Source organism: Xenopus tropicalis, chromosome 3, assembly GCF_000004195.4.
Source record: "Xenopus tropicalis strain Nigerian chromosome 3, UCB_Xtro_10.0, whole genome shotgun sequence".
Lineage (NCBI taxonomy): Eukaryota > Metazoa > Chordata > Amphibia > Anura > Pipidae > Xenopus > Xenopus tropicalis.
In genome coordinates this window covers 129,056,833-129,074,730 of record NC_030679.2, presented here as the reverse complement: position 1 = coordinate 129,074,730, position 17,898 = coordinate 129,056,833, and the positions used below count along the sequence as shown (strand labels likewise).

General features: G+C 41.8%; 1 protein-coding gene and 1 long non-coding RNA gene across 3 annotated transcripts; both read left to right on the top strand.

The window, feature by feature from the left end:
- The first annotated feature begins 586 nt into the window (after positions 1 to 586).
- On the top strand, positions 587 to 1,515 carry LOC100487547. 2 transcript variants are annotated; one of them, XR_001924267.2, is made up of 3 exons: positions 587 to 695; positions 802 to 905; positions 1,018 to 1,515. It is a non-coding gene; the product is annotated as an uncharacterized LOC100487547 (long non-coding RNA). The 2 variants fall into 2 exon arrangements; XR_001924266.2 differs by having other exon boundaries at positions 802 to 1,515.
- Positions 1,516 to 10,835: 9,320 nt separating this feature from the next.
- On the top strand, positions 10,836 to 13,226 carry LOC101731435 (protein kinase C delta type-like). The gene is made up of 6 exons (XM_031898233.1): positions 10,836 to 10,912; positions 11,232 to 11,370; positions 11,697 to 11,888; positions 12,059 to 12,187; positions 12,390 to 12,708; positions 12,884 to 13,226. The coding sequence occupies exons 1-5, from the start codon at positions 10,836 to 10,838 to the stop codon at positions 12,501 to 12,503; spliced, it is 651 nt and encodes a 216-aa protein (XP_031754093.1). The 3' UTR covers positions 12,504 to 12,708; positions 12,884 to 13,226.
- Positions 13,227 to 17,898: the final 4,672 nt, after the last annotated feature.

The following is a 17,898-nucleotide window of genomic DNA, read 5'->3' as shown; positions in this document are numbered from 1 at the left end:
CTGCCTTCCCTGTACCAGTCTGTTCCAAAGGACAGCTTCTTCTTGTGCTGCCCACGTGCAGCTTCCTGAGCTCTTATTCTCCCTAACCTTTGGGGAAGGTTCGCAGGGGAAAGCTTTCTCACTAACTGCCCTGACACTTCCCCTGCCTGAAGGCCTACGCATTCCTAGTCCCAGTCTCTTACTTTTATTAGGGGTGCCAAAGTGCTCAGAGACCATCCTCGTGCCATAGGATTTGCACAGAAAGGGAAACAAGATGGCGTCATCTACTGAGAGTCCCCAGAGTGTTCTGGACTGGTGCAGGAGTTTGGGCCTATACCCAAAAAAGACTACTGTAGGACCTATGATATGACTGAGGGGACCCAGCACTACCTTCCTACACTACATTAGACTATGGCTCACGAGTAAGAAAGGTTGGGGACGCCTGGACTAATGTGTCCCCACAACAAGCAGTTTAAAGGTTTGAGGTACAACAGCACGATTCTTGGCACCACAAGATGAACAACCATCTGTATAAGGAATACATCTTCTGTCTGTATCCTATTATAATCTCATAAGGCAACAGTCAAGCAGAAATAACTAAAGCTCTGCTCTTTACAGCCTGGTGTCTAGCCTCGGCAGATAAAAGAGATCCTCACTTTGTTAGTGTTCCAAACCTGCAGGAAGAAGCCAGACAAAATAGCCCCCCGAACCTTAAGGTGAGTCCTACAAACAGAGCTGTCTAATTGTACGATGCCACACAGTCACAGTCATTCTCTATGGTGTCTATCAGTGTGGGTCTCACTACTCGCTCTGTCCCCACAGGCAGAGGTCTCCCAGTGGCATCGGCTCAAAGACCTGGTCTCCAAACTGGCACACAAAGCTGCGGGGTCTGGCACCACATCTACTGGGAAGCAAAGCACATGTAGGTAGGTACAGTTATAAGCACAGCAATAGGACATGGAACGGGGCAAGATAAGGTGGGTTATGGGAGTTACATTTCAGATTAAATTAATTTGGTCCCATTCTTTCCCTTTGTAGATCTCAAGTTCCTCTAGATGGTTCCACTCAGCACCCTCAAAGAATAATCTTTCCCGGACTGGTCATCAGGCCCCGCAACCAAAGGGGACCCTTCCACTGAGCTGTGTCTTGTGGAGATTAAACACTCTGCCCAAAATCATCCGGCACTTGCACTTCACAGAGAGATTCTCTGAGGGGAACCAGGATGGCGCTACAATGTTCTCAGAGAGGATCCAGGAGCAGCCCTTGAAATTCAGAGGTATCGGTATGGTGCCTTGAGAAACCTGGACAGACCTGAAATACTGACACAGGAACCAGGACGCAGGTCTGTGCAATAAATGGATGACTCAATGGAGAACTCGTGGTGTTCTGAGAAACCAGGAAAGGCCCGTGGTGCTAAAGGAACCAGGAAATGGCTGCACAGGTCAGAGGAATCCATAAAGTATGATGAGATCTGGGACAAGTCTCCAGTATAGGGAATACTATAAAGGGTGCGCAGGAAGGAACTAGGCTGGTATCCAAGATGCACCAAGATGGATGGAGAAAATGCATTGCTGCTCTCCCATGAACAGGACTAGCAGGATCTCGGCGGATCCAGGAAAGGAAAGTGATGCCCTGGCTGTGGGTATAGAATGTGAGGGACATGGATTCAGCTATTTACACCGGGATAGGAAGACGGACACTGCCAAGAAAATCATGGGCAGATGTTTGTGGCAGAAATTTTGGTTAATGCTGCTGCACATACAAGTGACTCCAACTTGCTCCCAATTACCAGCTCCCTGCATCGAGGCAACTTAGCCAGCCAATAGGATGCAAGGAAATACTTCCTGGCAAACATGGCTGAACTCATGTTATAGTATAAAAAGTGTTATTGGTTATATGGAATGGCAAAATGATGTACACAGCCGTCAGTATTGAATATTTTGTTATGTTTGTATTTTTAACTTAAATATATTATGCATTGGTTTAAATTATAATAAATACTATTTCTTTTACCTGATCCTTTTTCATTCAGAGCATCTATCAGCACTACCAGTACTGTATCCCCCAAAACTTTATCTTAGTGCTCTTTGCCCCCCATAACTACCCTGTACATCTTGCTGCTTGATTACAGGACTCTCACCCTGTTCTCTACATCTCACTGCCATATGCCCCCCATAACTACCCTGTACCTCTTGCTGCTTGATTACAGGACCCTCACCCTGTTCTCTATCTCTCATTGCCATATGCCCCCCATAACTACCCTGTACCTCTCGCTGCTTGATTACAGGACTCTCACCCTGTTCTCTACCTCTCACTGCCATATGCCCCCCATAACTACCCTGTACCTCTCGCTGCTTGATTACAGGACCCTCACCCTGTTCTCTATCTCTCACTGCCATATGCCCCCCATAACTACCCTGTACCTCTCGCTGCTTGATTACAGGACCCTCACCCTGTTCTCTATCTCTCATTGCCATATGCCCCCCATATCTACCCTGTACATTTTGCTGCTCTATGGTCACCCCATAACTATCAGGTAGCAGCTCTTACTGCTCTAAACCCCCATAAATACCCTGTACCTTTTGCTGCTCTATGCCCCCCCTCCCGTAGTACCTCTTACTGCTGCTCTGTGCTCCCAAAACTACCCTGTAATAGCTGTGCTCTGTTTCCCCCCCATAACTACCATGTACCTTCTGCTGCTCTGTGGTCCCCATAATTACCCTGTAGTACCTTGCAGTGCCCCATAACTACCCCGTGCCTTTTCCTAATCTATTCCCCCCATAATTAACCCCCATAATTACCCTGCTGCTATAATCCCCTATCCCCTATCTCCCTGTACCTTTTGCGGCACTATGGCCCCCATAACCACCCTGTAGCACTGCTCAGTTACAGGCAACAACTGCCCTATTTCTCTCACTGCCCTGCAGGCTCCCCCCCTACTACTACCCTTTATCTTTTATGTATCCAGTGATGTTTCAGTGTAGAGTGGAAAAAATAAAGATAGTGGATATATTTCTCCTCCATTAAAACAATGAAAGCTTCTAAAGGAGAAGTTTGCCTTTAAATTAACTTTTGGTTAAATTGGAATGTCAGCAGCTATTCATGTGGTCGAATGTACTTTAGCAGCCAGGCAGTGGTGTGAATGAGAGCCAGGAAGATGAATAGAAGAGGTCTGAATAGAAAGATAAGTAATAAAAGTAACAATAACAATGCTGCCTCGCAGAGCAATAGGTTTTTTGTAGTTGCAGGGGTCTGTGACTCCCATTTGAAACCTGCAAAGATGCAGAAGAGACAAATATTTATAAAAAAGTATTAAAAAAAAGCCCAACTAAAAAGTTGATTTAAATGTGAACTACCCCTTTAACTGCTATAGACTATATGAAAAGTATTGAGGACTGTCTGTCCAACCTCTAATCCCAAAACCTTCTACTCCTCTGAGAGGGCTTTCCACTAGATGTTGGAATATAGTTCATGGGATTTGATTTCCATTCATGTGCAAGAGGTTGAGCATGGATATTGGGCGCCAGGCCCGGCCCAAGTTGGCGTTCCAATTCATCCCACAGGTGAACCCCCTGGAGAGTCAGCCATCTGTAAGGATCCATGTACTGCTCAATGGAAAGAGGCACTTTCTGCTGTCCTATATACTCTGGCTGCCACCCACACCAACACTATACAGAAGCACCACTAGAACATCACCTGGTACTTACTGTATGTGGCAAATCAGATTAAAAAGCTCTGTTTGCTATTAGTACAGCTCAGTGGCAAATCTTTGGAGGGGCCTGGTGCACAGTGATCCATAACCTGCTCCCCACCCTCTGCCAGCTGGGGTACCTTGGGCCCACTGGGGAATATGATCTCAAGGGCCCTTGCTGCCCCCCATGTGCCAATGCCATCTCCCCACCACACACACTGAGCAACCAATTTAGCTCACCATCTGTGTGTGCCACTATACACATATCCATGAATACTTGATCAAATGTACATATTTATTATTATTGGCATATTATTTTTAATGTAATATGGACTAATGGTGATTTTGGGTGCTTTTAATACACTAAACATATAATACCAAAAAACACCCAAAATTGCCCTGTGACTGTCTCCTGGGCTACTATAAAATGTGATGGCCAAGCCCAGAATCCCTCATGCCATTGCCCTTAGAGAATGATTTCTGTATTTCTTTAAAGAATATTCACGCATCCACCCTCATTCTTTATATAGGATGCATCTTGCAACATTCACCTAATGTTTAAAGGTCAAGTTCTTATTAACATGTATTTATAAAGCAGCAACATGTTCATAGCATTGTACAATGAATGGGTGTATACATTAAACATGCACGAATACATACAAGAACAACCAATAACCAAAAGAAAAGGTAACGAGGGCCCTGTTCAAAAGACCTTATGATCTACCCTGAGATATAAACATTGCTCTGATTTCTGTTGTGAGTGTTTCTAGATTTGTGCTAATGGCTCATACTAGTGCTGTCGGCTGCTTATCACAATGCTGGCTGCACCCGGATAACTGTTGGTTGTCACATGACACCCCTGCCTTAGTCTACATGTTTGGCCAACTGTCATTTGGACGGTGAAGAGGAGAGAGAGAGAGAGTGACAGAGCTTTCAACCGCAGAATACGAATTTTGGATAAAACGACAGGATTTATATACAGGCAGAAGAAGGAGGAAGGTGAAGATGGAGGAGAGAAGAAAAAGGAGGCGGACTCCAGATGAGAGAGAAGATCTACAGGATAAAGGCTGCCTGGAGAAGAAGGCGAAGATTCAAGATGGAGAAGTCTTTCCAACAGACAAACCCCATGAAGAAGAGAAGACCAGCTTTGATGCAAATATGAAGAAGAGTCCTTGTGTAGGGGTGAAGCCCCCTGAAGGGGAGACCAAAAAAAGGAAAAGGACGGAAGAAGAACAACCAGAGAATAAAAAGGAAAGCCTCTCAGATGAGACCAGAAAACCTGAGAGCAAGAAGAGGAAGCCGGAAGAAGATGAAACACCAGAAACTGTGAAGAAATCCAGCACAGAAGATAATAAAATTCTTCAGAGCAGCAGTGATGGAAGGAGAGAGGAGCAGGAAACCACCGTGGAGAAGAAAAGACCAAGGAGCCCAGAAGATCTGTTGGAAGGCAAGGGGAATATTTTAGAAATATATTGTTTTAGTATTTATTTGCTGTTATACAGTTAACTGGGATGTTTGTTATTTTGCCCTAGCTAAGATTAATGGCCAATGAGATACATAGATGGATATATTTATGGGAATGTGCTATGTATAAAATATTTTGATAGTAGCTTTTGACTGATTTTGTTTGATCCCACAAGGTGAAAGTGCACAGAAGAAATCCCGTGTGGATGTGACTAGGCCAGCCCCCCTGGGCATACAGAGCTACAAGTTCCACCGACAGCTGGGAGAAGGCAGCGGCGGAAAGGTGAGTGAGGGGCCTCCCAATATGGAAATCTCTTTTGTTATCTGCTATAAAACTGCTGTTCAAGTCACTGTAATATTTAATCTCTTCTCTCTGTTCTTAGGTAATGTTGGCATCATTTACACCAACTAAACAACTCGTGGCAATTAAGATGGTGCCCAAGAAGCCAAGCAGGAGCAACTACGAGTGCATCAGGATGGAGGCCCGGCTCTTGAAGATCGCCAGAGGCTGCCCCTTTCTGTGCCACTCCCATGCCACATTCCAGTCCGAGGTACAGAACTCTGTTTGTATTGTATGTCTGTCTGTATGTATAACTTTATTTATAGCGCCACAAGGGTACGCAGCACTGTACAATCTACACAATTACACACGGGGGGACACATCGCCCCATAATCTGTTTTATTAATGGCATTTCCTTCTTAGGTCAGCCCAATGCCTTTAGCATATCCAGTGCTCACCTTATACAGGTATCGGACCCCTTATCCGGAAACCCATTATCCACAAAGTTCAGAATTATGGAAAGGCTATCTCCCATAGACTCCATTTTAATCAAATAATTCACATTTTTAAAAATTATTTCCTTTTTCTCTGTAATAATAAATAAAGTACAGTACCTGTACTTGATCCCAACTAAGATATAATTACCCCTTATTGGGGGCAGAACAGCCCTATTGGGTTTATTTAATGGTTAAATGATTCCCTTTTCTCTGTAATAATAAAACAGTACCTGTACTTGATCCCAACTAAGATATAATTACCCCTTATTGGGGGCAGAACAGCCCTATTGGGTTTATTTAATGGTTAAATGATTCCCTTTTCTCTGTAATAATAAAACAGTACCTGTACTTGATCCCAACTAAGATATAATTAATCCTTATTTATGTTTAAATAGTGTTTTTAACATACTTTAGGTAGGAGATCCAAATTATGGAAAGACCCCTTATCCGGAAAACCCCAGGTCCCGAGCATTCTGGATAATGGGTTCCATACCTGTATACATATAATTATGTCGCTCCCCAAGCTTTATAAACCTAGGTATTATTTTCTCTCTGACACTTCTTTACACACAGTCCTTTGGGCTACTCTGGGCTCTCTGAAGAAGCCCCTGCAGTATTTACACATCCATTAAATCTAGTACAGGTATGGGACCCCTTATCCGGAAACCCGATATCCAGAAAGCTCCAAATTAGGGAAAGCCTGTCTCCCATAGACTCCATTTTAATCAAATACTTCAGATTTTTTAAATTGTTTTCCTTTTTCTCTGTAAAAATAAAACACAGCTTTGTATTTCATCCAACTAAGATATAAATAATCTTTACTGGATGCAAAACAATCCTATTGGGTTTAATTCATGTATTATTGATTTTTTAGTAGACTTAAGGTATGAAGATCCAAATTACGGAAAGACCCCTTATCTGGAATACCCCTGGTCCCAAGCATTCTGGATAACAGGTCATATACCTGTACAGGTATGGGACCTTTTATCCAGAATACTTGGGACCTGGGGTTTTCTGCATAAGGGATCTTTCCGTAATTTGGATCTCCATAACTTAAGTCTGCTAAAATTCAATTAAATATTAAATAAACCCAATAGGATTGTTTTGCCTCCAATAAGGATTAATTATATCTTAGTTGGGATCAAGTACAGGTACTGTTTTATTATTACAGAGAAAAGGGAATAATTTAACCATTAAATAAACCCAATAGGGCTGTTCTGCCCCCAATAAGGGGTAATTATATCTTAGTTGGGATCAAGTACAGGTACTGTTTTATTATTACAGAGAAAAGGGAATCATTTAACCATTAAATAAACCCAATAGGGCTGTTCTGCCCCCAATAAGGGGTAATTATATCTTAGTTGGGATCAAGTACAGGTACTGTTTTATTATTACAGAGAAAAGGGAATCATTTAACCATTAAATAAACCCAATAGGGCTGTTCTGCCCCCAATAAGGGGTAATTATATCTTAGTTGGGATCAAGTACAGGTACTGTTTTATTATTACAGAGAAAAGGGAATAATTTAACCATTAAATAAACCCAATAGGGCTGTTCTGCCCCCAATAAGGGGTAATTATATCTTAGTTGGGATCAAGTACAGGTACTGTTTTATTATTACAGAGAAAAGGGAATCATTTAACCATTAAATAAACCCAATAGGGCTGTTCTGCCCCCAATAAGGGGTAATTATATCTTAGTTGGGATCAAGTACAAGGTACTGTTTTATTATTACAATAATATTAATTATTTTTAAAATTAGTATTATTTGCTTATAATGGAGTCTATGGGAATTGGCCTTTCCGTGATTTGGAACTTTCTGGATAATGGGTTTCTGGATAAGGGATCCCATACCTGTACTATAAATGCATGTGAGAAATGTATAATTTTTCAAGCAGTTGTAGAGCCTGTGCCTTTCCAACACTGGGTTTGGGTTACAGTGCAATATACAGAGCAGCCGTATCTTCATTGTGTTGGGCTGAAACCCACAGACTGTTCTTCCACTTCAGCTGATTCTTCTGCTTCTTATTCTTAGCGCCCCCTATTGTCTAAACGCTACTCCTCCTACAGTTTTAGGGGTACAACACCCAAACTCCCCACACTTCTTCGCCCTATAGCGGAGCAGGTTGCTTGTGCTTTCTAAGCGATCCCGCCCAACGTCTTTTTGTGGCGCCGCTCCGAACCCCCCAATTTTCCCATTGACTTTGACAGGGAAGATTTTCAAACTGCTGCCACTCTTACAGCTTTGAAGCTACACCCCCCAAACTTGAATAACATAATCATGGGGTCACCCCGAATGAAACAGCCACATTTGTTAGATGACCCCAAAGTGGGAGGGGCCAACAACAGCCAATCAAATTCCACCCATTGACTTTATGGGGAAATTGAAACTGCTGCCAGTCTTACAGCTTTGAGGCTACACTCCCCAAACTTGAATCACATAGTCATGGGCTCAGCCTGAATGAAAATATAATGATTGTTGGATGCCCAAAAGTGGGTGGAGCTGTGAACAGCCAATCAGATTTTACCTATTGACTTGCTGCCATTGTCACAGTAATAACACCGGGTCAGTCACTGGATGACTACATATTCAGGGTTAGAATAAGTGGGCGGAGCCACCAACAGCCAATCACATTTCACCTATTTACTTTCAATGGTGAAGTGTAAATTGCTGTCAGTCTCACAATTTTTATGCCTGAGTCCCCAAATTTTGCAAAGTTGGTCACTGGGGGACTGCAGTTCAAAAATAGGAAAAGTGGGTTGGGCCACTAACAGCCAATCGGATTTCATTCATTTAATTTTATTGGTTTAAATATAAAATGCTGCTATTCTCACACTATTTATGCCGGGGTGCCCACTGTTTGTCACTGGGTGACTTCGACTCAAGGTTAGAAAAAGTGGGCGGGGCACCAACCACCAATCACAATTGACGTTTATTGGTTTATATTTAAACTGCTGCCGTTCTGTAACTATTAATCCCAGGGTCCCTAAACTTCGCAGAGTTAGTCACTGGGTAACTGCAGTTCCAGGTTAGAAAAAGAGGGCGGGACCACCAACCTCCAACCAGGTGTCACTCATTGACTTTCAGTGGGGAAATTTAAATTGCTGCCATTCAGACACTATTAAAGCCAGAGTCCCCAAACTTTGCACAGTGGTTTTTACTATATAACTGTGGGTCCAAGGTTAGAAAAAGTGGGCGGAGCCAACAACAGATCAGATTTCATTCAGTGACTTCACGTTTTTCAACCCAAAATAAAGTTTGTTCTCAAACTTCCCTTTCTAGTTGTCATTGTACTTATGTGTGGGGCAAACTCTGTGGCTCTTATAGGGACAGATGATTTCAGTGTAGAGAAACAGAACAGCAGTGCTGGTGTCAGCGGTTGTAGTACTCATACTTGGCAAATTGTACCCATAATCCATATGATTTACAAGATGCAGAAATAGTCTGTCCTCACCCTTCCTGCAACTGCAGTCAGGCAACACACGGCACTTGGCACATGCCAGAACCGCACTCAGTGTTGTTGTGAGGTTTCCTTGTACAGGCATGGGATCCCTTATCCGGAAACCCATTATCCAGAAAGCTCCAAATTGCGGAAAGCCCGTCTCCCATAGACTCCATTTTAATCAAATAATTCCGAATTTTAAAACTGATTTCCTTTTTCTCCGTAATAATAAAAAAGTACCTTGTAATTGATCCCAACTAAGGTATAATTAATCGTCATTGGATGCAAAACATTCCTATTGGGTTTAATAAATGTTTTATTGATTTTTTAGTAGACAAGGTATAGAGATCCAAATTACGGAAAGACCCCTTATCCGGGATACCCTTGGTCCCAAGCATTCTAGATAATGGGTCCTATACCTGTATAGCTATTAGGACAAAGAATCACACGCTGACAACCCTAATACAATCACATACCGACTCCATTTGTATTTAGTAACATGAGAATAGATCCATACTGGAGGGCAGAGCCCATGAAACTAACTTAATATTCTTTCATAACTATTTCATGTTTGAATTCTCCCTGCTTTGCTGGTCAGTTCTGGCTCATGTATTCCTATGTCTCACCATTTTCTCATTTGTCTCTCTAACCAGGTTCGTGCCTTCTTCGTGCTCGAGTATGCCGGCGGGGGAACGCTGCACAGGATAATTACCAATCAAGGAAATCTATCAATGAAGACCATCAAGTAAGGGATAAAATTCTTACTATAAAGGAATATAGAGTAAGAGAGAAAGTTTATGATACAGACTGGGCTCATTTATCAACTCTGGGCAAATTTGCACATGGGCAGTTACCCTTAGCAACCAATCAGTGATTGGCTTGTTTGCCAGCTGCAGGTAGAACAATGAATGCAACTATTTGAGTGGTTGCGATGGGTTACTATTCATGGGCTAATTTGCCCAAATGACCCCCAAATGAAGATGTAAGTACCCAGGTTGTGCAAATGTACCCACAAGGCTGAGGAATAAGCAGAGGAGCTTGGGAGTAAGAGAGCACATTTTTTGTGCATGACTGCAGCAGAACCAGGCACAAAAAGTCTAATCCACTAGGTGGTGCCTATATGTTAGGTATCCCCCCCCCAAAAAAAATTAAGCTGCTTACTTATTGCCCCAGGCCGATCCTTCTCTTTGGAAAAAACTGCACTGCCCCAAGGATCTTTCTACATCTTTCCTTATGTGCAGTATATTCAAATGTGAAGATGTAACTGGTTAGATGGTGGCATGGCATTTAGAAAAAAGTTAGCAATCTAATTTACTAAGGATTGTAACTCTACTGCTACCCACCAGTAAGTTTTGTATCAAAAGTGATGTTTCTTTTTTAATATCAGTTTTTGATCTTAGAACTTATATATATGCATGTACAGGTAGTGCTATATAAATAAATATACACATACATTTATATGAAATGTGAATGATACAGAGATGATCTTTTACAGGTTCTACACTGCAGAGATGGTGATTGCCCTCCAGTTTCTGCACTCCAATGGCATCATTCATCGGTCAGTACAATCTCATTACAACTTGCAGTGCATCTATAATCCATCTTTACTGTACAATTTGTTTTTAATACATTTTATCTGTTCATTTTTTTTCTTAATACTTAGCTTCATTGTTTCTAGGTTATCTTATACTAAAAATATATATTTTAGTTGCCTTTTCATTTATTTATTCCAACACCCCTGACCATCATTCCCAGAACTCTACTCAGTTGCAGTATTTCCTACATTCATTGTTCCCAACACATCCCACTTATTGTACAGCGCTGCGGAATATGTTGGCGCTTTATAAATAAATGTTAATAATAATAATATGTTGCAGTGATCTCAAGCCGGAAAACATCTTGGTGGATAACGACGGACACATCAAGATCTGCGACTTCGGCCTCGCTGCTGAAGAAATGTTCGCCGGAAAGGAGATCAGTGGATTGGGAGGAACACCCGGATACCGCGCGCCGGAGGTCAGAAAATCCTTTGTAATGCAATTTATACACAGTGCTATTACATCTCTTTGCCTGTTTCTTTCATGGACTTTAGCTTTTCTTTGTCCTTTTTACAATGGAACATTTTGATAATATAAACAAGAAAGGGAACAAATGCTCAGATCAGTCAGACTATGTAAAGGGGCAGAGACCTTTACCTTTTATATATCCCCTAGGTTACTGGCTTTCATTTAGCAAAGTGCATATTCCCCTTTGCAGTTACACTAGATTTTCATTTTATTTAATGTAACTGTTTCTATTACCCAATGTAATCTCAGAGTTAATTAGTTCTTTTTTTTCTGAAGATCTTGTCATTGGAGAAGTACGACGCTGGAGTGGACTGGTGGTCATTCGGTGTCATCATGTACGAAATGGCCACTGGCAGGCAGCCGTTTATCCCATCACTTGTTCCTGCTCGGGAGTTTTTTGAAATTAAGCGGACAAAGCTGGATTTCCCAAGTCACATGAGCCAGGAAATGCTGGACCTTCTGCCAAAGGTCAGTAGGAACAATTACACACTGGCAAGTGAAATCATTGTATCATTGTGCTACTTGCTACTTTTGCACCCGTCACTTTTAAAATCTGGGGTACATGGGGGTCAGAGATTAGATTCCGTGACTTCAAATGATCTATTATATTCAGATAAATGTTCATGTCTTTTCTTTAGCTTCTGGAGATGGACAAAAACAAACGCTTAGGAGTGAATGGAAACATCAGGGGGCACCCATTCTATGGAGGAGTCAACTGGAGTGAGCTGGAGAGCAGAACCATGCCGACACCTTTCAAGCCCAAAATTGTAAGTACATACATACCCCAAGCAATGGTACGCTTCCCCCCACATTTGCCCTGCAGTGCCACTCCTCAGTTTTATTTTATTTATCCAGTAGAGAGTGGCAGTCTTAAAAAGGAAAGGTGTATTTTAGTATATATTTTATGTTCAGTCTTAAAAGTAAATATTATATTGCAACAAAGTGTTCTGCTTTTTTGTTGTTTTATAGCCCCCAGTTGATAAACTAAAAGTGATCCAACCAAGATTCAGCGCTGAGACCTCCAAGCTAGATAAGGTGGAAGACCTCTCCGATGTGGATTCCAACTGGAATTGGCAGGAGTAAAGTATTTTCTGTGCTCATGTGGCCTAACATCAAACTCTCTGTGCAACAAGTGATCAGGGCAACATACCATCCACGGCAAATTCCATCTATGAACATCACATCTGCCATCAACTGTCTACTGCAAGAGTCTGCCTGTGAACCCAACAACATCAATGCCACATGGGATCCTTAACCGACAGAAGAAGATGCAACTCGAGTCAAAGTGGTGAGTGAAATTAATGAAAATGGGAACGATAAGATAGAATAGGAGAGGACACATAGAAGGAATAATACACGTTAAGCTGTTGAGGTGTTAATGGGCTTTTAGTACTGACACTGGGGCAGATTGCTAGTGTGCTTGTGCTATGGATGATGAACTCTTTTCTTTTGCATTTCTTTAGCACACAAGACATCGTGGGAGAAAACAGCACAAGTAAAGAAGAGCTGCCAGCTGGATTTTCTTTTATCAACAGACCCATGGATAAGGGTAAAACTTTATACTGAACATACAGCGCACTGTTAATTACCATCGTTCAGTATATTTTTTATAAGTTCTTTATATGTAAGGTAAGTAAGGTAAGTATAGGATTAAGAATGTAAGCTTTCTTGCTTTTCTGTCTTCCTCCATTATTTTACTATTTTCCTCTGTCATGTGTTTAGACTTTGTATGGTAAGTTATATCATAGGATTCTTTCTTATCTTCTCTCCTCTGCCTTTCTTTTCTTTTACCATTTTCTTCTTTCACTTTTCTCAAAAAAAAAAAAAAAAAAATATATATATATTTGCTTATAATTGTGGGATATGGGGATATGGGATTAGGATATATGGGATACGGGTGCTATAAGGGTTATAGGAAAAGGGATACAGGATGTGATGTGGGGTAAGGGATATATTATTATGGTATAGGGGTACTATAAGGGTTATCTAAAAGGGGATACAGGATTTGGCAGTAGTGGGACAAGGGATAGATGATAATAATAAGTGTGAATGGAAGTGAATGTGCGTGAATGCAAGTAGGGATCCCCCCTGCACCAAATTAGAAGGTGAACATAGTTCCCCTTCTGATTGGCTGCAAGTTGAATTTAGATCAGTAATAAAATGTAGAAAAATCTATATGAGGCGTCTGTATCTTGTGCCTCTTTAACCCAGTAGGAGGGAGTAATAATGCAGCAGATTGAGCTGCAGCTGTAGGCCCCTTTTTCAAAAAATAAAAATAAGCCCATCAGAGTTATGAGTGTGATTGGTGTAGGGTTTAGGGATTGTCAGGGTTTAGGACCAAGGAATAAGAAGAGACTAGGCAGAGCTGTCCCCAAATGCTGCCTAGCCACTACTCCCTCCTTCCCCTCCCCGCCATCAATCATATATTAGCAGGATAAATAGGCCCATCATAACCCTCATGTCCCATAGCCAGGCCTTTTAGATAATAAAAGGCTATGGTATTAGTAGTCAGCGCTCTGTTGATCCAGGGACTTGTCCGATTGCCGTTTTGGAGTCAAGAAGGAATTTTCCCCCCATCTGAAGCAAATTGGCTACCGATGGGGTTTTTCGCCTTCTTCTGGATCATCTAGATGTTAGGTAAATTTAATCTGCCGGACACGCTCGCCCTCTATTACTATATAACAGTGTCCGTAATCCAGGGCCCAAGCCACGTATCTCATCCTAACTCCTTACTGATAGGGGACTATGGGGGGAAGTGATATAGTTAGTAAAGCAGTGGAATCCCAGTCCCAACTGACCATGGGATTTGCCACAGAAAAAGAGAAGATAGTGAGTGAATCAGTGAGAGAATGTGAATGCAAGAGTGTGTGTATTATTGTAGATTTCCCAATGGGGAACGTTTGTTCCTGACACCTCCCAGTCTGAACTGAGGAGGAAAGGGTCCCATTACGGCTTATTTCAGCCGCTGCCTGGCCAGATAGGGAACTATTGCAGCAAGTGTATATAGGGTGAGCCATTTGCTGCAATAGGTGTGTGAATGGACAGTAACACGGTTGAAGCCTTGACGTGGCGTTACTGCTCACATGTATACCATGTGCCAATTCAGCCAACTCCGAGAGAGTAATTATAGTAGCAGCTGGAATAGAACATTTATAAGGAGAGAAATAATTCTCAAACTTTATTTTATATTATGGAAGAATAAAAACCGAGGTTTATTTGCTTGTACCCTGGAACCAATAACTAAAGAGGCCAGATAGGCCCTGCACATACATGGAATCATATAACAGATATGCCCTGCACATCCATAGAATCATATAACAGATAGGCCCAGCACATACATGGAATCACATCACAGATAGGCCCTGCACATCCATAGAATCATATAACAGATAGGCCCAGCACATACATGGAATCACATCACAGATAGGCCCTGCACATCCATAGAATCATATAACAGATAGGCCCAGCACATACATGGAATCATATCATGGATAGGCCCTGCACATACATGGAATCATATCACAGATATGCCCTGCACATACATGGAATCATATCATGGATAGGCCCTGCACATACATGGAATCATATCACAGATATGCCCTGCACATCCATAGAATCATATAACAGATAGGCCCAGCACATACATGGAATCATATAACAGATAGGCCCTGCACATCCATGGAATCGTATCACAGATAGGCCCAGCACATACATGGAATCATATCAGGGATAGGCCCTGCACATACATGGAATCATATCACAGATATGCCCTGCACATACATGGAATCATATCACAGATATGCCCTGCACATGCATGGAATCATATAACATATCACATACATACATACACGGCACATACATAACCTGCACTGGTCTATGGACTGCATGTTGGCAGTTTATTGAACCTGTACATGGGCCAATATGGTCAGCTGAGTTGAAGCCAATTTTGACCCATGTATGGTCACATACTTATCATATGCAAAGCCAGAACTTAAATGACCCACAGGCTGTACTTCATCAAATCATTGCTCCCTGCTGACTTTGGGTTAATCATGATCTAGATACTGATTTTCCATTGGAAATCCCATTTGTCCCCCATTGAGTCCAATGATTCGATAAGGATTTTACTTTTTATTGATAGAAATACGGATCCCTCTTTGTGTGAGTTGTCTATACGCCCGCCCCAGTGATATCTGCTCGCTCTCTAACAAGTGTGTAATCGTTACTCGTACCAAACAAAACGTTATTAGAGATGCTAATTCATGAGAGTTTAGAATCAGGCTCTCAGACTTTGTAGTTTCACACCAGTAGCAAACAAAAGTAGGCTCCCCACAGAGATGAGGAATGAGCCATTGTCTTTTGTTGGATTACCCAAGGAGGAGCCGTTCATTTTGCATTCACTAAGGGGATGTTTGGGGAAGGGCTACAAATCCTATGCTGGTTCAAAGATCCCCGGTAATTTACACACACACACACGTGACACTTGGACCCTTCAAAATGATGGGGCTGCAATGTCTAAAGTGTAAGCCTGTATTGTATATTTCTGGTCCCTTTATTTATGTTCCTTCAGAAACGTGTCCTACCAGAGTTGGAAACCACAGCTGATAGCTGGTTAATTTCCAGTACAACATGGCTGGGTTACTACCTAAGTCTGTAGGTAAAAGAGCTAGTAAATATCTTTAAAATATCCTGCTGACTCCAGATAAGTCAGCCCAGCAATGGTTCTGAGTAGCAGGAAGCCTGTTACTCAAAGTCATCACACCCACAGCTCTATCTGACCAGTGGAATGGAATACAAGGTCTTGCTCACTGGAGCTTACACTGGGCCCCATAGTGAAGTCCTTTTAGGGTGAAGACACACGGAGCTACTAGTAACAGCTACTTGTCACGGCTACAGAAACAGACAATGCTGATCATTTACTGATAACTGTCTCTACGTGTGTTTTAGCAGAGGCAATTCTCAGTCTATGGCAAGGCATTTTCTGGGGTTTAGTAGGCATGAAAAAGTAGCTGCTACTAGTGGCTTAGTGTGTCTTCACCCTTAAGTCTTTGGTCTCCCAAATCTTATGAAAGATGAACTGTTTTCACCCATATATTTAAATTTGGCACCAATCAGAATTCCCACAAGAGTCCTGCAGCAGGTCGGGTACTGAAAAAATGTTGGAATTGCGTGTGAAATTGGTATGTTTATAAGGGTGGGGGCTGCCTATCTACATCTATAAGTACACATTAAATGAGGAACTTGTCAGTTCTTTATCAGTAAAACAATAAAGAAATAAGAAAAAGAAGGGAAATAATAATGTGAAGTCAGTCCTATACAATGGGAAGCTCACTGTAGATTTAAAATTGTACGATTGCCAGCTCTTTTGGGCAGGGCCCTTTTTACCTCTTGTGGTGGTTGTTTAATCTGTTGTTCTATCAATCTGTATATTTAGCATATACACCAATTTACTGTACAGCGCTGTGTATGTTTGTGCTTTATAAATACATTTCAATAATAACAATGGAATGCCATGTTTTACTGACAAATATTAAGGGTGTGGGTTGGATTAGCTACAACTGGTATTAGCTCCTACACAAAATAAGGTTCCAGGCACCATGCATCACTATGATTCAGTTCCAGCATAAATGAGATATGACTCGCAAACCTATCTGGAACATTTATGTGTATCATGCACTGGGCTGGATTTACAAATGACACGTTGTTACAATTCTACATTTTGGGTTTTTTTGTATGCATTTGTGTTTTTTGATAATGTAACCACTGACACTTCCAATTCCTGCTGAAACAACACTCCCAGTATCGCAGGGAAAACCCCAGATGGATGCTGTAAGCTTACACTCTGAAGGCATGATGTTAGGCCTCCGTGCTGACCATAGACAAAAAGCCCCTATTAGAATATGTGGTGTGTACTAAGCAAACCACTCAACTTGCAGTCATTACTAGTCAGGCACCACTCCTTGTCACTGACCCCATCATATATCCCTAGGATGTTTGTAGGATGTTCCCTTTGCCATTCCAAATCTTACCTGGTGCAGCTTTGCAATCATTGCTCCGGTTTTATCTTTTTCCTCGTATTTCTCCACCTTGGTCTGAAGTCGCTTGTACTCCTGAAGAGCCTGCTCCCTGCGCTTAACCGCCATGTTTAGGGAAGGGAAGACACTGCTATACCTGTGGGCCAGATTCTTAGTTTAAATACAAGTATGGCAGCTGATCTACACAAGCATTTACTGACTAAATCAAGTATTCCTCTTATTTATCGTTCCTAACCCTCTTTGTTTAGCAAAGTCAGGGACATAAATACAAGCCTTACCCTTAAACAAAGAAATAGCTCAGGATTATTGATGAAATTACAGAGGAAAAAATACTTCAAATCAATTCAAGCACACTGCACCGGTTTTGCACTTTGCACGCTGCCTTGGAGACCCCTATGACGATGGCTGTGCTGTTGCAATAGACTTAACAAATAGAATATGCC